Source organism: Melanotaenia boesemani, chromosome 4 (genome assembly GCF_017639745.1).
Source record: "Melanotaenia boesemani isolate fMelBoe1 chromosome 4, fMelBoe1.pri, whole genome shotgun sequence".
In the NCBI taxonomy this organism is placed as follows: Eukaryota; Metazoa; Chordata; class Actinopteri; order Atheriniformes; family Melanotaeniidae; genus Melanotaenia; species Melanotaenia boesemani.
Window position 1 is genome coordinate 8,196,223 of NC_055685.1, and position 21,391 is coordinate 8,217,613.

At 39.0% G+C, this 21,391-nt stretch overlaps 1 protein-coding gene across 1 annotated transcript in view; it reads right to left on the minus strand.

The window, feature by feature from the left end:
* The window catches only part of LOC121637794 (alpha-1,6-mannosylglycoprotein 6-beta-N-acetylglucosaminyltransferase B-like), a 189,433-nt gene extending 171,157 nt beyond the window's left edge, over positions 1–18,276 (minus strand). The window contains 2 exon segments of the mRNA XM_041982076.1: positions 6,828–6,940; positions 17,761–18,276. Coding sequence (XP_041838010.1) covers positions 6,828–6,940; positions 17,761–17,828 — 181 coding nt within the window. The 5' untranslated portion in view covers positions 17,829–18,276.
* Between the last annotated feature and the right edge of the window lie 3,115 nt (positions 18,277–21,391).

Genomic DNA, 21,391 nt, shown 5'->3' on the forward strand with positions numbered 1-21,391 from the left:
TGTGACCTTTTATGTCACAGAGACAAACTACAGGAAGACAATGAGCCTCGGACATTCTTTGGTGTCAAGACGCAGTCATTTCTCAGCATGTGCACAAGCATGTGCTGTCAGGTGCACACGGAGGTACTTAGACTGACACAGCAGTGGCTTCCACACACAATTAGCTTTCTCCAGTCACTTCACCAGTGACAACTTCCTGCTAACATCAAACACTTCAGAAGTGGAGAACCCCACTGATGATCACAGTCATTTTGGCAAAGGCATTGTTGGAATCACCAGGGAACACGAAGATATTCTGGACTTGAAGCATCTTAATTTCTAGGTTCTTTATTAAGCCTCCATCTGGGTTATAATCACGATTAACTGTAAAGAATACACAGTAATCAGTAAACAAGCCCTACAAATATTAAATTAAAAAATCTGTCAGATGGCATCATCGCCTCATTTTGATGAAACATAATTTACTGAGTTCTGACCGTTTTAATTTCTCATTCACAAAACTGATTGTAAGTGTGTAAACAATTTTGAACAGGAAACAGTATCCCAAATGGTAAACAACAAAGTACTGGGGTAAGAATTAGAGGTGCAGTAACTGGAAACTGTCTGATAGCAAGATGTTGAACAACCTCTGGTCTGTCATCCTTTTCAAAGAGACGATTATAACCATGGATTGCATTTTTACCATCAGAGCTAAAAAAAACTGACAGAACTCAAGATTTTTAACACAGTTAAAACACAGGTTAAAAACTAAAACAGGTCTGTAAACACTGACTGCAGAGATAACATCCAAACATTAGGAATGTGAATCTCCACCACTGAGGACGATTCGATACACATCCCGATACACGGCCAGCAATACGATACATTAACGATACAGTGAAGCCCCCTGCCGATACGGTGCAAAATGATTCACCCCTTTTCATAATGCAATGCTATTCATTAATGATTTGTCAACAATTTGACTTCATGATGTGATTTAAAATGACTCAACACAATACAAAGAATTTACAAGTCTGCACGTGGTTTCTAAATAACATCACAATTATTTTGTCATATTTATTTCCCTGTGAAGAGTGTATTTGATACTTGATTGTTTTCTATAAAATAAACCAAGGATTGTTTTAGTCCTAATAAACACTAGATCATTAAGAAAAAAATGTTGTTTTTTTTTCATTTCAGTTGTTTTTAAATCTCATTCTTTATTTATACAATACATTTTTTAAGGCAATTTCTTTTTGGCCTCTTAAGAAAAAAAAAAAAAAAAACACACACACATGGACCATTCACAAACAATGTTTGCTGTCTGAAACTTTACATTTTACAAAACCTACATATGCTGGATACGTCCCTTCTTCACCTGTTGTCTCGTTTCCCTCCATGTTTGATGTTTACTGGCTGCGGCTGCTCCATCCAAGATGGTGATGATGCGTTCAAGACACTTCAAATTATACGGGTTCAGTTTAAATAAACTATGTAATAATCAAAGTAACTATTTTCTTTTCTCCGTCTATAAACTTGTGTTGCTTTCTGCTTTGGAAATCTGTCATTTTATTGTAAACACTAATCTTTTCACATGATTTTTAATTATTATAATATGTTTAATTAAATACTGTTTTAAGAGTCTGTTTTCATTCTGGAAGTCTAACTTAGGACAGCGGTTACAAATTAGTCTTGGCTAGAAACCTGTATGCATGGCATTTACTTTCATGATTTTAAGAAATGTTTCATGGATTTGTCACTGTTTAAATAAACATGTAAAAAAATGTGTAGGCATCAGCATTTATAAGCTGATGGGTGACTATGGCAAGTGGAAAGTAAGAAATGAGTCAGACAATCTTTAACTTTGTAGGTTAAAAATAAGCAGGTGACCAACAAGCTGATAATAAGATGGCTCAACGCAAACAGAAATGTAATTTGAAACTAATGCAGGCAGCACGGAGTGCCCTATTTACCTGGCGGACGACCAGGTCTGGACATTAGCTTGACCAGTTAATTAAACATATCGTCCATACAGCAACTGTTACCAAACGTAGCTCTGTCAAGAGTCACTCAGTGACTTGTTTTTTCTTATATGAAGCAATCTTGCTTCTTTCAGTACAGGTATCACCAGCACTGGGTTACAATGGTGAGAGATTTTCTGCTGTTGCTGGAAAACATCTTTATCTGCTTGCACTGAGCTCAGCCGGTGGCAGAGACAAGCTTAGCAGCGTCACATGTGCTATGTTATCCTTGAGGTTAAACAGAGGATTGCTGTTTTCTGTCCTTTGTGAGTTATCACTCTACATATACACAGTATATGCAAAGTGTAGCTGAAATGATTGCACAGCCATTATTTTCATTGGGTATGCACTGATACTCCATTTTTTCAACCAAGTACAAGTACTTATATTTGACTTCTTGCCAATACAGCGTACTGATATAAGTACTAATAAATCCAATTTAAGTTTGCTGGTAAGCAGTGTGGACCAGAAAGTCAGATGTGATGATTGAATGGTTAACTGTGTGATATATGAAATGGATGGTGCTGCGGTTATACTCTAAATGTAAGGCTTGAAAACTCAGAATCTTCATAAATAAGGAAAATAAAGTGGTTTTTGGTGCATTATGTTCACAGCTGTGTCAAGGAACATTTATGCCTAAAATCAGCTTCTCTGCGTGAGATAATGTCAAATTTGGATTTTTAAAGTAACACTAGTAATAACTTTGTTTCTGCAAACCTGATGATAAACTTTGAAATTTAAAGCTCGAAAACAAAAACTATAAAGTATTTATTGGTGATTTGGTTCACTGCTATGACAAAGCACCTACATGCCCAAAATAAGCTTCTCTCAAAAAAATTAATGAGGCTTATAGAAACTGTGTCTATTGTTAATTGTGTCTTATTTTGGTTGGGTATTATTATTAATGTCGGGTATTATTATTGTTATTGTGTAGAATTGTTTGAGTTAGCTTTTGCCTTTGGTCAGCTCTGCTTAAAAGAATAAAAATTAAAAACATATGTTGAGTTTGACCGTGTAGAGTTTGAGAGAGCCATAAATAAAGCAACTGGTCTTTGTTTTGCTTGCAGCACTTCGTGTTCTCACACTGAAGGTCTGTCAAAAATGACACGCGTGTGATGTGAACATAAGAGTAGGACTGCAACTGTCTGTTGTCTGTCTGTGGTTGTAGAAGAGTGTGTGCTACACTGCAGGTGGCAAGTGGAAGCTTAATGAAAGGGCCGGTTGTTTTGCAGAGAGCAGATGGATCGGTCTCTCAGTCTCTCCGGCTTCAATCTTGTCCCACCCTGCTGCCGTCGCCCCATTTAACAGCCGATTTCCAGCCAGCTAATCACAAACACGTGTAAAAAAAAAAAGCCACACGGATGCTCACAAAAGGAGAAAACAACAGAAGCAGTGTGTGGTAGAGGACTGCAGAGCCACACATAAAGGGAGAAAGGAGGTGAAACAGCGGGGCGCACATGAACAGCTGCAGCCAGGTGAAGAAGATGATGAGCATCCTTTGTGTGTTTTCAAGCTCTGAGATAATAAAGTTCATACATGATACAAACAAATATAGACAGACGCACACACACGTGCACACACAGTTAACTCCTATGGGTAAATACAGTTGGACAGTATGCAGCTTTTAATGAGCTTACTCCAGATGCCTTGCCAGGCTGCAGTTGATTAATCAAGTAGATTTTACTAAGAAACACTGACACAAGCACAGGAATCCTAATTTATCACACAAACACAGTGATCTCCATTTATCTCAGACACAGTAATCCCAGTGGCCTCCCTACAACACACAAACACACACACATTCACACACACACACACAGTGCTCCTAAGCTTAAATTTAATTTAAATCTGCTGTTTTCTGTTTCTTTTTAACATACATCAACACCTGAATGACTCACATTCTCAGCAGTTCCACCATCTTTAATTTAACTGACCCATGACAAGCTTAAAACACCGAAGAGAACCTAAGCATGCCACACAAGCATAGAAATCCCCTCACAATGTATAGTTTCTTCTCTTAACTGGTGGCACTGTGAAATGGTTGGCCTCCATAAAAATAACTTTCACCCCAGGACTGTTTCTTTCCTGCCTTGCCATTGGGATCAACTCACACTCTGGGTCATGTGATATTCTGGCTGAATATTGTGTGTCATTTCTCTAGTGATATATTGCTTTGCTGGAAAAAGCGCCCTGTTTTCTCACACAATTACAGACAGAAATCTCACATTAATTGTTTTTAGGGGTCAAATTGATCTAAAGGAGGAAGAAGTTGGTTACTAGCAAGGAACAAAAAAAAAAAAAGGGAATTATCTATCCTTGGTAATACATCTGTAAGGTGCTCTTGCCTGTGAATACAGCGTTTACTGTATAGGATAGAAAAATATGTGAAGCTCAAGGCTGTGATACTAACAGAAATAAATTGTCAAGTCTATTCCATTTAAACAAGACTGAGGATGTGCTGTGATGTATAAAAACACTATTTTCATCAGCTTTGCATTAAAGTGATCTCAGATGATCAAAGGCAGTTTGCATCAGGTTAGAAACGGTTACAGCATGATCCTAAGGAGTTATTCATGGACATATTTCTCTATAAATGGAGGAAAATGTTTTCCACACATACTGTTGATGTTTTTAAGATGTGCTGCTGGGCAAATCTACGGCTGCCAACATATATTTGGCAACCCTTCTTTTCAGCTGCCTCGCTGGTTAATCCCTCTGGTTTATTCACTGGTACAACGAGCTCATTAAGTCTGCTGAGTCGGGCCTTATCTCTAAACAGACTAAAGATCAATTTTGGTCTTTAGTATGACTTTAATAGAAATCCATTTAAGTATTTAAACAACTTAACTTTTACTGAATTGAGGACCTTTACAAACAGATGGTGCCAAACTGGGCCAAACTGGTCATTTTGGAGACCTACGCTGAACAGTCTGTACTAAAACCTCTAATTTTTTCCTGCTTTACTTTATTAGAGTTGGTCTTTGCAAAAGTAATGCTCACATATTGTGCAATGATTTGATAGAGGTTTAGAGCTACAGCTGCATTATTTTCAAAGGTATATTCATGTTCATCTTGATAGTGTTTGTCTTTTTTAGGCAAGCCTGAAACTTTTTCCATTTGTGCTGTGTGCCATATTCATTTATTCTTCATCAGTAAAACATGTACTGATATTTACGCATCCTAACAAATCTCACAAGTGTTCGCTTTAATGTGACTCCAAAAGAATTAAAACAGACCTTGCGGTTGCAGATATACTAATTTCATAAGTCCTGTGTAATTTTAGAGCTACATTTCACACTGCCCGTCCTGATTTGCCCATGTTCTTGTCTCTTCTCATCTTTCTTTCTTTTTAATTTAATTTCTTGAATTATGTATTTCTTTTGTCTGAGCTCCTCAGGAGCCTTTAGCTGGATTTTAGTTTTTGCCGATAAGCTTTTGCTCGTTATTAAGTTGAATTAAGCTATTTTTTCCCTACTATTCTCTATTTACTGAGATGTGCATCTGGGTCCTCCACCTGTATCCCTCCAGTCCACTCAGGATCGGATTATGAGGCAGCATATGGTTCAGTATCTTGCCCATAGGTCTTAATCAAACCTGCAATCTTCAGTGGATGCTGGATTAAACATGATCCTGTCTCCATAAATGTTTGATTTTTTCCTTGTTGGATGAAGGTTAGTCCTGAGAAAATCTGTATATGTGTATGTGCTGCATATGTGTTCAATGCAAATTAGATTCTTTTATCTTGCTTCAAGCAAGGTCATTTAAAATAATTTGCATCTTTAATGAATCCAACATAAGCATACCACCTGAAAGATTCAATCTATCTTAAAGTAAAATCTACTTAAATTTTTACCAGTGTACCCAAAGAACAAGGATTAATACTGACAGCTGAAGTTCAAGACAATAAAGTTTGGGCTGGCAAACAAAATAGATACACATGTCTCAAATAGTAAATACATCTACAGTCTGAACAGTTGATTGTAGATGACAGCTCAGACAGGTCACAACTCTGACTACTTAATACAAAAACTACAATAAAAAGATGCCAACTGCTCACACACTCACGTGAAAATACAAAAAGCATTTTTTGAAAAGAACTGAACAGAACATGCTGGTGTAACTACACCTTTCCTTCCTGGAACTGTGGAAAGCCAAAAAAAGAGACATTTTCCATCCAAAGCCAAGACAACCAGGTCAGATAATTCAGTAATATGTCTGCTCCCATTTTCACCAAGTCTCAATCAAAACCGAACTATCAAAAATCATTTTATGTTTGAGTTATTTCTTTAATTTAGACAATAAATGTTAACAAACAGTGAGAATGACCATTTATCCAGCAAGTTAACTAGAATACAATCACCACCAGCTGTGCTTCTGCTCTGTGCACCAAGTAACATTTGTAAGGAAGATACTGGTCTAATAGCCTATTAAACTTTGTTTTTCACTTGCTGGTGGGAATTAGTAGCAGTAATTAGTAGTTTATTAAAAATACTATAGTCGTAAAATAAATACAAAACTATTCAATTTTATCCAACAAAAGAGAGAGAAAAGAAAGAGAAATTAAAAATTTTTGCAGGTTACTTCTTACAAGTCACATTCTCATTAGGGGCTGAGCCCCCCTGAAGGTCTGATTCTAGTTTTGCCCCTGAACACATCACAAAGCGTTCACTTCCTTTTTTTGCCACCAATGCTTATTAAAAGTAAAAAGTTGAATATGAAAGTGAAGCACAAGCTGGTACGAGTTCCCGCTTTGGATTGTGCAGCAACGTTACAGCATTTTAACTCAGTGAAGAAACTGTTCACACATAAACACACACACATCATTACCTTCTGTACGGATGGTGAAAGGAGAGTCCCCCAGTCTCTTGGTTGAGAACTGTCCCCCCAGAGAGGTCATTAGAAAGCACAGGCTGAAGAAGCCAACTCCCACCACAAATATCCTGCAACACAGGAGGAGAGAAAGAATGGATGAAAGAGGAGTAACGATAAACATGTTTATGAGGAAGGACAGGTAAACAGATGTTTGGGTGAGTAGCATATCTTCATGTATTACATGAAGATGGACAGATACACGAGAGAGAGAAAGCGAGATATTTAAAGCAGAAAACAGTGAATAAACATCAAGCATGAAAAAAAGTGGAAAGATTAACGCACAGACAACAATAGAAGACTGGAAACAAAACCACAGAGGTGGGAAAATACAGCAGCAAAGACAGGAAAATAAGACGAGGAGGAGGTAAGAGGAAGAAAAGAAAGAAGAAAAATGCTGCACACATAGATCAGTGTACTCATACAGGAAAGAAGAAAAGGACACTTGAGACAAACTCGTGTTGTGATGATATCACACTGCATACATCTAAGAAAACTCCAACAACAGAGAGCAGTTTGTCCCTCAGCACAGTCAAAATGGTTGTGATTATTAATGCAACACATATTCGCACAAAGGAGAGGGAAAGAAAAGAAACCTCCCCTGCCGGCTCAGACGCACAAACTACTTTGATCCACCATTCCTCCATCCTCCAAGCTGGCTGTGCATTCCTAAAATGAACATTAGCATCTGTATACGATATTATAATATTATGAAACAAAACATAAACAGGTCTCAGGTGATTATACATGTATGTTGTGGGTTCAGGCTTCATATGTACTTCATCCTTACCCTGCTTTGTGCCATAGATCTGCTACTTCAAATGTTCCCAAACCACACTGGAAAATGTAAGATGAGGCTCTGAGGTAAGTCGCCCTTAAGAGTGGAACTTTTTTTTTTTTTTTAAAGTTCTCTTCAGTATATATGGATTAAGGTTATTGTATTATGCTGAGTCTTTGGGGAAATGGGAAGGAAAATCTGTTGGTGACTCTCATCCAGTGGACAAAATGAAAGTTAGCCTCCATGACTAACAAGTCAAATCCCACAGGCAGAAGCAATACAAACCTAACAGCATGGACTATTTTCTCACATTTTATCCATGTTTGTTTTGCTAAACTTATGTTACGGTTTTATTAATACAAAGAGAAAACTATTTGAACTTGCATACAAGCCAGAGGAGACAATATATATGAGAATAATGCATCTTCTTCCTTGTACTGAAATACAGACATCTGACAGTAAAATAGTGTTTTATACATCATAATTAGTCTGTTTTGACTCATCAGTCTTAATAAACAGGGGATGTGAATCTCTGCAACATTTAAATCAGCACTGTTGAATCATGTATTCACAAAGAACTCTAATGTAACAGGAAGCCTACCCATTAATAATAATAATAATTTAATCATCATTTTACAGCTGCACTCGGTGTGAAGTTACGTCGCAGTTTCAAACCTCATCGTGGAATAATTTTTCATAAATGACTGAAACGCAGAACCAAAAGAAACAGAGTGAAGTCACAGAAAATGTGCTGACATTAAAGTGGCACTATGTCACTTTTTGACCTTAAATATATGCGGTTCTGACTCATTTAGATGGAACAGTAATATTTATTATGTACATTCCTGGAGCCGTCGTTGTCCAGCAGAGAAACTCCATGTCACAACTTTGTGTTCCGGCCTGGAGCATCACGTTACAGCTGAGTTTCGCATTACCCAGCGCATCACACGCCAGCAACTGGCTACCAACACAACAGCTGTACTGAACATTCACCATGGCTGATTCACCAAAGAAATGTAAGAGGTAATCAAAGAGGAAGAGAAGAGAAGAGAAAGGGAGAGAGGCAGCGATAAGACAAGAGTCAACACCATACTGACTTTTACTGGCTGGAGAGCTCAGAGTGCAGGTAGGGTGCAAGATGGATGCTGAATTATCTGTCGTTAGGGGCCCCTCACTGAGAAAATCTGCCAAAGTTCAATAGTGCTTCTTTAATAAAACTTACAAAGAAAAATGGATCGATTTTAAGCCATGATATAACTCAAGAAATTACAAGAAAATCTGTGGGGGTAGGCTAATATAATGATAGGGAAACACTGTCCACAATATGTCCTAAACAACAGCAGGAATGGAGAAAAAAATTTTAATTTAATATAAGAAATGAATCAATTATTTATAACTATTACTTTCTCTCCAAAGCCAGGCTGGTGCAGTTTGCTTGAACGCCTGAGCCACCGACATGTCTGACGGGACTTCCTGGAATGTAGCGCCTGCTACGCTAACATCTGGATGAAACCTCTCATTTTTAATTGTGCTGTAACAGGCTTGCACCAAGAAAGCAGAAAAACAGCCACTTTAAACAAAAAGAAAAAAAAAAACATCAGCTGGGCTTTTTTTTTTAATTGACCCAAAAGGGTTTATTATGATGATGAATGATCTGATGAGTACAGAGTTTGGTGTGCTTGGAACACCCCAGAGTGAGGCTGTAATCCAAGATGGAGCCCGTGCATCTCTTCCTGGGTTCGAAATCTCTGTCTTCTTAGATAACATGTCAACCAAAGTAGCTTGAGTCTGATTAGTTGCATTAGACATGATTAAAGACACCTGATCAGCTACAGAAAGCAAAGCAGCCATTAAGATTAGAACAATTTTACACATTTATATTGGTTTTCCAATCAATTATTTGAAGTTAAGATGTGAAGTTCCCTTCTGATACACAGAAATTCATTCTATTACCTGTAAAGGTGTTTTTTTTTAGGTGTCCTGGCTTTTCCAAATGGTTTCTGTGGTTCTGGGAAACAAACCATCTACAGTGTCAAGCTAGGTTTATTAAAAAGATCTTTTTTTACGTTACTAATCATATTATTTCCAAACAGGAAACATTGTGTTTTGTTTTTTCCAACCCAATCTACCTTCTTCCTTTATTTCTGTCACATTTAGGCCGGCATGTTTATAAAATGTGCAATGCAATATATTACATGATCAATCATTTCAAAGCCCTCTATTACAGCTGCTGCCCTACAGCTGCAGCTAAAACCGAAACACGCACTGGCACAGGTAATAAAGTAGGCTGAGGGTAGTCAGTTCTATGGAGAAAAAACATGTATTAGTCATAAAATTAACTGCATGTGCAAAATATAACAGCAATATGTTTTAATGCCTGTGGAAACGGCTCATTCAGTTTCAGCTCTGCCTCCTCTCCTGCTTTCTCCTGATGGCTTATCCAGTTTCTTTCTCTGTCCTCCAGCATTTCTTTCTCCCTCTTTCAAAACCCAAAAACCGAAATCTTATAAACCACAGACCTACACCAGTTTGTATAATTTGCAACATTCCTTCAGTAAGCTGCTCATTTTCTTGCAGGAATCCACTGCAGTGACTGTGGGTGGAACAGAAGCTGCCTCAGCATTATAACCTACTTTCTCTTCACCTTCTCACCTGGTCTATATTTTACTCTTTTTTTCTGCACTCTATCCTTCTTTTCTTTCTCCCTCTGTCTTTTTTCTCATCTCTACCACTCTGTGCTGTCATCCTATAAAATATAAAAAAAAAACAAACAGAAGTGAAAGTTTTGCCCTGAGGAACAAACTGATCTGAATTCATTTATTACAGCTTGTTATAAATGTGAACAGTGAGCGTATGTTCATTTATGGAAAACTGAGCTTGATCCAATGTTTACTAAAACCCAAATCTATCAAAATGTGGCCAATTATTCTAAATCAATAAAGTTTGTTGGCTAATCTGGCATGGGAGAATGAGTGAGCCTCCATCACCTCTAAATTCAGCTTGTCCTGACTTGATCATGCTGCAGTGTAAAGATGTTCACTCACAAACTGAGCAGTGTCTGTCCACCAACACACCGGACTGCTATATCCACTAATACTTCCACACACCGTGCACTCCACAGACCCAGACAGCTACAGCTGCAGCCTTTAGACCTTCCTAGCTAAGTTAATCCTGCCTAGTGTGTGAAATATGCTGCCAGGCACACCATGTGCCGGTACATTAGACTGCTGCATGGCACCAGTGTTGTGTATCAAGGCGTGCACTTTCCTGCAACTGATGCAGAGCTGCTCAGAAGCAGGGTTTCATGCTCATTTCAGCTTTCATCTTGAATAGGTTTGCAATGATTAATACTGTGGAATAAGTAAAAAAAACAACTGTTTCTGCTTCTGTTATTTAACCTCTTTATCTCAAGGTCAATTTTCTGCCTCCTGTCTAAAATGTAATGCCCAAAATAAATTTATATCTTGACGACTACAAGGGCTGTATGTGTAACACTGGTCTAACGAAAGCTGAGACATGTGAGATTACTACAGATGTCAGAATCAAGACGTGTTGGCCTAATGTGTCAATAGTGGAATTAAAATGGAACACAGTAGAAAATGAAGATTTTTATATCCACATATAAAAGTGTGTGATTCTATTTCCAGAAGGTTGATTTTCATGATCAACACCTCTATTGACCAATCATAGTCCAGAGAATAACATCATAATACCCAAATTTACCAGAGACAGACCAATAACCTTCTAGAAAGAGGTAAACTCAAGGCTTGTATTTGTACAATGAGTCCACACTTCACTCTAAAACCTTCTTAATCTTTTTCTAAACAACTAGTATCTTCATGAGTCATTTGAAACTAATGCAGTCATAAAAGAACAAGCAGCATTTTTTCAACATGGGATATAACTTTTTTTAACCAGAAAACAGCAAGAGTAAGAGATACTTTCTGGCTTTGTGAAGTGTATTTGCGCTAATCTTTCCTTCCTTTTGGTGTGCTACATGTTTGGACTGGTGCATCCTAGCATCTGCAATCATGATCTGTCCTGCACAGGAAGAGGTGATAATAACACCCATCATCAGCTTATTAAAAGTCCTGTGAGATTTTATGGCTCCCTGATGAAGGCTAATTTGACGTCCATCATGCAGCTTGTCTTTTCTCCGAGCTCTCTCCAACGAGTAGAGGTCTGTCCATGTTGCCTCGTCTTATCTCTTGCTCTGTCCCTTCTTTTCTTTCTTTTCCTCTCTTCCTCCAGTAGCATCCTCTTGCGTTTCTTTGATGAATCAGCCACTTTGCACGTTGAAAACAGTCAGTGAATTGATATCCAGTTGCTGGAACATGATAGTCTAGGCTGGAACACAGAGTTGTGAGGTGTTGTTTCTCAGCCGCAGGACTAGGAATGGGACTTGTAGACTTTATCAAGTGCCATTAACAATTCTCCCTATCACTCTGGTTCTTCATCGATTCCCTTATCAATCAAAATAAATAATAATATGCAAAATGAGTAAACTTTAAGTTTAGTATCTGATCAATAAAACTGATCTGGATGCCAAAACTACAGATCTGGGGTCTCATTTATAACCGTTGCGTACGCACAAAATGGGGCCTGAAACTGGCGTACGCCTCTTTTCACGCAAAGGTTGTGATTTATAAAAAACAAACTTGACGTGAAAATGTGCGGTCTTTCACGGCAGCTCTGACCCATGCGTACGCTGGTTTTGGAGGCTGGGGGAATTGGCGACACAGATGGAGAGGTGGGGAATTAACAACACACTGCATCCAGAGTCCTCTTGTGGCAGCGTGGGGTCCTGTCACCATGTCTCCAATTAATTTTGCGCTCTGGCTGTATGACCGCAGATGTGATTTCGGCTCACTGGTCAGCGTGCATGACTTCAACCTGGCAAGAGTTCATAACCCGTCTCCGCTGTCTATGCGTCCTGCTACACTCTTCCACATCCAATTTCTCTATATTGCAGGAGAACAGGCCGACATTAAAAGGCAATTTGCAGCAATGTCCGGTTTTCCTAATGTAATCGGCGCAATTGACTGCACTCATATTGCTATAAGGGCCCCATATGTCGATGAATTCATGTATGTCAATAGGAAGCATGTGCATACTATCAATGTTCAAGTCATATGTCAATCCAACATGATGTTGACAAATGTAGTTGCACGATGGCCTGGCTCTACACATGACTCTTACATCCTAGCGCAAAGCAGTGTAGAGAAGAGACTGCAGGCAGGCGCTGTACGTGATGGCTGGCTTCTTGGTAAGACAATAACTTTATATTGACAACCAGCTTAGCCAGATGCAGACCACTGATGCACTGTTTCATTGAAATGCAGGGGACAGTGGCTACCCCCTCCGGCGCTGGCTCCTGACCCCCTTCCCAAACCCCCAGAGCGCAGAGGAGACCCTGTTCAATACCGCTCACTCCCGTGCGCGCTCAACTGTAGAGCGCGCCATCGGCCTTTTAAAATGCCAGTGGCGGTGTCTGGATGCGTCAGGGGGTAGATTATTGTACCATCCCCAAAAGGTGTGCAGGATCGTGAGGGCGTGTGGCGTGCTGCACAACCTGGCACTGAGGCACGGCATCCAACTACCTCCTGGCCTCCCCCCTCCTCGGAATGCCGACCCTCACCCACAGCCCCCTCCCAGACACAGGGAGTTCCAACACGGGGCACGGCTCCGTGAGGAGGTCATGCAGCGATTAAGCAGACAATAAGGTTCACTTTTTCACAAGCTCTTTTAATGTGTTTGAAATGTCGAACATAATGTCACACAAATTATGCAGTGTTGTTCTGATTTCCTTCAGTTCATTGATGGTTTCTTTTTGATCTCGCCATGGTCCGCTCTGTCCCGCTCACAGAGTTAACTGAGGTAACTATGTGTTGCCACTCACGACACTTACTCTTATTTGTCACGCCACTACTGTGGCTACCAAACAAAATAATTTTTCGACTCTCCACCTCACTCACTAATGCATCGATTTCTGCCTCTGTGAAGTTGCGTTTTTTGGTTCGCTTCCCTGCGGTTGCCGTTGTTCATGGATCACAACATGGATCAGCTGGCTCATTTTAATACACGCTGAGGTACTTTGCATTGACCATTTATGGTGGAAAGTGGGTGTGTAGTGGGCGGAACATGAGCCAAATTCACCTGCGCAAACTTCAAGGACGAGTGTGATTTATAAAGGGGAAATTGCTTGCACCTGTGCGTACGCACGGTTTTATAAATCAGAATATTTTATGGCGTACGCCAACTTCCGGTTTTGGGCGTAAGTACACTTTTAGTAAGAATCCTACGCACAGTTTTATAAATGAGACCCCTGGTCTTAAGAGGTTAGTATAAAAAGTGTAGATGTTTACATGAAGTCAACCAAGAATTTAATAAAATAAACACTGACCGTTGTATTGTGACTAGAATTTCTAGGATTTCCAGCCTCTCCCCCTCCCTCTACCACATTTATTCATTCATTTACTTCACTAAATGATCTGGTGTTTTTCAGATCAGACACTCAACCAAAGATTTTGACGGCACCTCACAAAACTTTCAACTTTACCAGCAGTTCAACTATGTGAAAAAAATTTAGTATGAACAGAGGAACTATGACCATTTCTACCTATTTCAGCTACAGGTTGTTATTTTGACCATGCAGGATTTTGTGCTGTTGTATTTTTAGATTTCCGTCGTTCTGGATCAGATCATGTGGAAGTATTCTGTAAAGGGGGGGTATGCAGAGATGGATCCATGCTTGATTTGACATCATACTGGACATTGTAGGAATAAATGTCTACATTATCAAGAAGTGCATTGAAACACACACAACTCAAAGAGGGTTTCACAGAGAAACATCTAGCAGAGTTTATGAAGGGAATCGTCACTTCGCACCTGTCAACGACATCCACGCTGTCATATAGGGCTGCAACTAATGACCATTCTGATGGTCGATTAGTCACCGACTATTAAAACGACTAGTCGACCAATCGGATTATGTGTCTCATGATTATTATAAATGGCTCTTATTTCACTTTCAGCTTTGAAACCTTGCATAAGGTTGTTATGTAAGTCCGACGTGCCTCCTCTTTAAATGTTCAAACATTGCAGACGTACTACGTGGTACACAAGGTCCGCTTTACAAATCTCACATGTATTTAATTTGTTTTATAAGTTTAACGTGACGTTATCCCAGACTTTTGACGTCCTCTGCTGGCATTTTGCTCCCTTGTCCGCCGCCATATTTTTCCCCTGGCAGACTTCATGTGCAACTCTCAGCAGAGATAAAAAAAAAAAGAAGACGATGTCTCACTCTGTAGTTGTTTTTTTTCCCCCTCTTTGGGCATGTGCATTGTGCAACTCTCAGCAGAGATAGGATTAGAAGATGATGTCTCACTTTGTAATTTTTTGTTTTTCTTTTTGCCGACAATAGTCGACGGCTTTATTCATTGTTGACTATTTTTATTGTCGACTATTGTTGACAACATCGACTAATCGTTGCAGCCCTAGTGCACTAAGCAGCACATGAACTTGGAAAGAAGGCAATAATATTTATTCTGTAATGCCATTTTACGCTATATACTGTGAGGCTAAAACAACTATTTAGAAGTCCCAGCCAGAGCAGATCAGACCTGCTGCACAGCTTTGCCTCACATGCTGCTGGTGTCAGAGGTTTTTCCCCAGCGTTGTGCAGCAGCCACCTCTAGGCTTCATAGAATAAAACAAAATTTCTCCTCTGCTCTCTGTATTGGCCCGATGTGCACACAAAAAGCATGTCGCAATTCAATCCACGCCATGCTCTAGATCGCTTCTTCCGACAACAAACAGTGTGTGTCTTTTTATTTGTAGCCAGCACCGTCAGCGCCGATAGAGGGCATTGATTAACCCAGTGGAACCAGGTTTCCATTTCCATCCCTTCTCAGGATGCTGCTGGGAAATGATGGCACCAAGAATGTACATAATAAATGTCACTGTGCCATCGAAACAAGTCAGAAACATATTTTAAGCCCAGAAAGTTACTAAGTGCTACTTAAAACAAACTATACATTCAGATGAAAATGATTTAGACAGACCTCTCACACATCAGTCAAAAAAGTTCAACAATAAAGTCATAGACATGTTTCACCTGAACTGAGTCCACATCCTGCAACACGACAACTACACACATTGTGATGCTGACATGGGATACAAACAGCCATTTGTGCATGAAATCAGTTGGCAGAGACACATTGTTAAGCAACACGAATGAGATTATCCACGAGACCATCAAAGATAACATTAAATAGCTTTAAAATCCAAGTACCAGTAAGTCAGTGATTGCTCCACTGTGTAACATTATTTATTAACGAACACAAAAACATGGGAAAATCTATGATAATAGTGTTTACATCAAAGAGTGTGAATCTAATGAGAGTAAACATGATCATTCATTATGCTTTCTCATTTACTTCTTTATCCACTAAACTGTACTTTTCCCATCTGTTCAAGGCATATTGTGAAATATATTAGAAGACTTCAGTCATTGTTGGACGGTCAGAAATACAGAAACTCATGTGCATCCAATCCCATACAACATTATGATTAAAGGATTAGTCAGTATTAGGTTATAATCCAAAAATACTCAAACCTATGTAGATTATACACTTCTTATACCACCATATGGTCAGTAAAACAAGTGAGCGATTTAAAAAAACAAATTCACTGACCTCTAACCTCTCTGAGGAAAACTGTTCATTCATTCATAGCTGACCTATAATCTGCTTTGTCCCATCTTCTCTTGTGGGTAGAAAAACCTGAAGAGTCTGAGTAATGATTAGTTGATTTTACATCTAATCATAAAGGTGTTTTTTGTCAGTTTTATTTAGTCTTTTAAGCTATTAAAGAGTTAATTGTTTGTAAGCAGCAGAGAGACTGCTTATGTGAGTGCAGAGTAGTTGTTGTGATGTTATCCTAAGGCAATAATTTCCCCTCATACCATCTAGTCGTTATTCCAAAGTGGCACCAGATAGGTGATATGAATGGATTAGGCCCTGGTCCTGCCTGACGAGTCTTTAATTAACAGGCTTAAAGTAAATGCTCTGCTCCTTTTAATTGGATCAGTGGGAGAGATGTGTTATCGGCTAACTGGCTTCCTACACACACAGACTTATCAGATTTAGCCTCTAGGTAAAAGAGTCCCGCCAAGCATCGAGGAGCCGTGTTGTAGGTGTTAGTGGTGCTGATTTCCAAGAACTTATCCCTGTGACCTTAACCAGCCTATTGATTCAGGGAAGGAGCTTTTAAATGATGTGGACTTTTAATTATTTCAATTAATAACATCCTGACAGGCTGCATTCTGGCTATTATGACCTTCCAGATAAGTTAATGAATTAACACTCTGTGAAAGAAAAGACTTTATGTGGTCAGCAAAACATTTCACTGAGCATCTCTTTCCATACCGAAGCTCTCTAATTTAGCCCAAGAGGGCATGCCCATCAGTGGAACTTTGACTGGTTTGCAGGGGATCGCATGCCCAAAGTTACTGTGTTATGATAACTTTCTCCCACAAACCTCTGAAATGTGTGCTCTCCTGCAGGAGCAGGAGCAAAAAAATCAGTTTTTGCTCATTGAAAAACATCCTTCAGCTCTGGTGACACCATTGTGGTTGGCAGACTGCTCTTCCTAAAGCTACTTAGTATTCTGCACATCTGACATTTATACCCTAAACAAAGCATAACCACGCAGTGAAAATGGAGCTATCCATGCAGGTAGAAAGTTAAAACTCTGTTGACGGTAGAAGTATGGGCTTATTTACATTACAACAGATTAATTTTTAGATTTACTGCTGCTTGTTGTCTCCATCCATATGGTTTTAGCTCTAACTCATCTGGACCACAGACAGAAACATCTGGTGTGTGGGCGATTAGATGAGTACAGCACATGCAAACACATGGGCTCCAGTTTGTGTTACATTTCGTTAAGACGTTGCAAACCCTTGTGCAGACATTCACTGCAGTGAGAGCGCACTTAAAATTCGAGTAATGGCTAAAAATGTTTGTTAAACATGAAGGAAAATAAAACTTTAGAAGCTGCAATGCTGGAGACAAAAGAAAAAGACAGGGTCAGCTCGTTGCCTCTTACCTGAACGGTCTGAACGTTATTAGGCATCTTCTGACCATTATTTTACCGTCTGTGCTGCCAGCAATCATTTTCCAAAACGAGCGACCCCTGACATGGCTAATAACCTCCCGATCTGGACATTAAAAGAACCGAACATCTTCCATACGTTCCGTCCAGCGGTTTAAGCATCAGTCAGCTGGCTGGTCCTAAATAAAAACGGCACCCATATGTGCTTCTCAACTGATCTGAGAGAAATGATAGAAAGTTTCATTCAGCAGGTCTCCTTCTCTGTGGATCCAAAGTGCTTCTACAGCGTGACTCCGTCGTCAGGCACGAGAGAAGTCGCCGCGGGCTCTTTGTCGACTGCTGCCTGGTGCGAGTCTTTAAAGAAAAAAATGGCGTTGCGGTCAAGTATGTTTGAGAATAAAAAAAATGCGTGGGGGTATTCGACGCTTTCACTCTACGGATTTGAAGAAAGGACAACCCAGCTTCGAGAGGGATTTAACTTCACAGCGAAGCATGCGCGAGCGTGGCCGGTCTGCAGGTGTACTCATTCACTCCTGGAGAGATGGTTGCTTTTCTCTGGTGGAGACTGTTGCTTCCGGTTTGTCTTTTCAGCATAAACTTTTACTTACTAATGCTAACAAAGGCTCATATATATATATATATATATATATATATATATATATATATATATGCACAAAATCTTGCTTCAGCTGGTTTGTTCGAAGATGATTATATACACATAAGAAAAGAGTCTTATAGGTCAAACTACTAAATTCAATCAGATCCTCCAGAATTGCATTAATACCAACATAATAAATAGATTTAAAGTAGAGGGATAACCCTGCCTTGCAACCATGCTCCCTATTTAATCAATTAAATCAAACTAAGCCTCCATAAATGTTGTCATGCTGAAAAAAAAATTACATTTAAAGAGGAAAGGGGAAACATTTATTCATTTGCTTTTTATTATTAGTTTGTTTTTTTTTTTTTTTTTTTTTGTTTTTTTTTTTTTACTTATTTGTTCAGTCACCACCATTTCTCAAAATGTGTATTATTATTATTTCTTATTATTAACCTTATATTCAAGTTTTTTTCTTATTGTTGTCAAAGCTTTTATAACCATAGAAACTGAATGCTGTTAAGTTGAAGTGCAAGTTGGTTTGTTCTTTTATTTGAGAGACCTAATGCCACCACTTCCGGGATCATTGTCGCTCCCTCCGGCTGACTTGATGCTGGTCCGACACAATGTCGGACAGATGCTGACGGTCGAGACCTCCGTATTCACATTTACCTTTGGATGACGGTATGAACGGCTTATGAATCGCTGTTTTAACATTAAAGCCCCCATTAAGCACTTAAAGCTTTGACTTTCTTAGCTTCTGTCAAAATGAGCAAGGCATTTGTTGTAGCAAATACTGTGCAGCCAACCTGTATCAAAGCCAGGTTCTTTACAGACTTATGGGTTTTCCAGGTGAGTTCCAAATGGTCATTCTCATGTTAATTTATTGCTTAAACAAGAAAAATGTAAATCTGTAATTTTTTATTCGCTGAAAAAAGGATAGAATAATAACGATTGTCTTATTTTCCCCCAAAAAAGTACTTGTTTCCTGTTAAATTACAGCCATAGCACATTAGGACTGTGACTTTATACTTTATTATATATTTACTATTATCTTAGGTAGGCGCCTATAGTTAGATGTAGCAATGCAATTCAGCACCACAGACAGCGAATGACATTAGGCTGAAACAGCGACACTCAGTGGTAGATTGTGGTACTGCACCAGTATGAACATAAACGGGTAACCATAGAAAATATCTGAAAATTGTTCATATATATATATATATATATATATATATATATATATATATATACACACACATATATATATATATATGTGTGTGTGTGTGTGTGTGTGTGTGTGTGTGTGTGTATACCACAAATCTCTAAGCTTTACTGTGGTTTTGTATTACAGCCAATAAAATGAGCAAAGTCTCTTTTCATATCTGTGGCTAAACAGTAAATATTTTACACTCACCTAAACACAGCTTGTGGCATAATCCAAATTTTAGCTTTAACAAAAGTGCAAGGTCCATACCTAAAACTTTCAACCACCTCATTTGTCCACGTAAATGATTTGCAGTCAGCTTTAGTCACAGCACAGATTATACAGCTTTTGTGGCCAGCAGAGCATTGGAGCAGAAATGGAGCCAGAAGGGGGGGAAATCTGCAGGGGCCCAGACTGAAGATGACAGTGAAATCTTAAACTCCCTTCATGCATCACTTGCATTTGTACATGTGGATTTGACTGACAGCCTACCACCCACACAGTCTGTCCCGCCCTTCAGGTTATGGAAATTCTGCTCTATCAGTTTCTATTTACTGTGCAAACAGAGTACGTATTTTTTTTCACCTTTTGGTTTTGTGTGGGCTTTCAGAACGCATGTGAGTCCACACAAATGCTCAGATGTTTACACACACAAATGTAGGCCTGACATGCACACATTAGTAGAAATCACTGAAGGTCAAAAACATTCTATCAGACACAGAGAATACCTAAAGGTACTGTATGGAGAATCAGCCTTAATCAGGTTTTTAGAAAGAAAATATAGTAATTAGAAAATGAGAAATTTCTAATTAGCAAATAATGCCGCCTGCAGCAAAAGAAGTAAATATTTAAAATACTATGAACATTTATAAGTGAAAGAAGCAACCTGGTTTCAATTGTACATTACTCCTTCTCATTGACTGACTTAATTCCACAGAAACACTTTTTCATTCTTAGATTGTGACACCTAGCATCATCTATAAAGCCACCACAGCCACAAAAGAAGCAGGGAACATGTAAATAAAACAAAAGGCAGTGTTAACGTTCTCTGTGTTTGTTAACAAAGGCCCTGTTGGACTTTTTGTGTTGCGTTGTTGTTCTAATCTTTCTTACATGAGATTTTACCAAAAACTGATAAATACTCCATATATACTCACCAGACACTATATTAAATCCACCTTCCTAGAACCGGGTTGGAGCCTTGTATTCATTCAGATCTGCCTTAATTCTTGGTGTCATAGATTCAACAAGGTGTTGGAAACCTTCCTCAGAGATTTTGCTACACATTGACATGACAACATCATACAGTTGCTGCAGGTTTGTCGGCTGCATCCATGATGAGAATTTCCCGTTCCACCACATCCCAAAGCTGCTCTACTGGATTGATATCTGGTAACTGTAGAGGCCGTTGGAGTCCAGTGAACTCATTGTCATGTTAAAAAAAAGCAGTTGGAGATGATCTGAGCTTTGTGACATGGTCCATTATCCTGCTGGAAGAAGCCACCAGAAGGTACATATTAGACCACAAGCAGCTTGAACTGTTTATTCAAGGCATGATGGATTCATGCTTTCACACTGTTTCCACCAAATTCTATTAAATTTAATAAAATGAAAAATACTTTATTACACAGAACCTACCTCCTTGATCAGTGTGTTCAGCTTCTAAAAGTCTCTGGTTCTGATGCTGAAAAGCTGATTGCACTTTCCACCACAGATTTACAGAAGATAGGAAACATCTCGGTGCAGACACTGAATGAGCTTCGCTTTGTTAAGAAGTAGAGTCTGTTCGGTCCCTTCTTGTAGATGCTTCTGTTTGATCT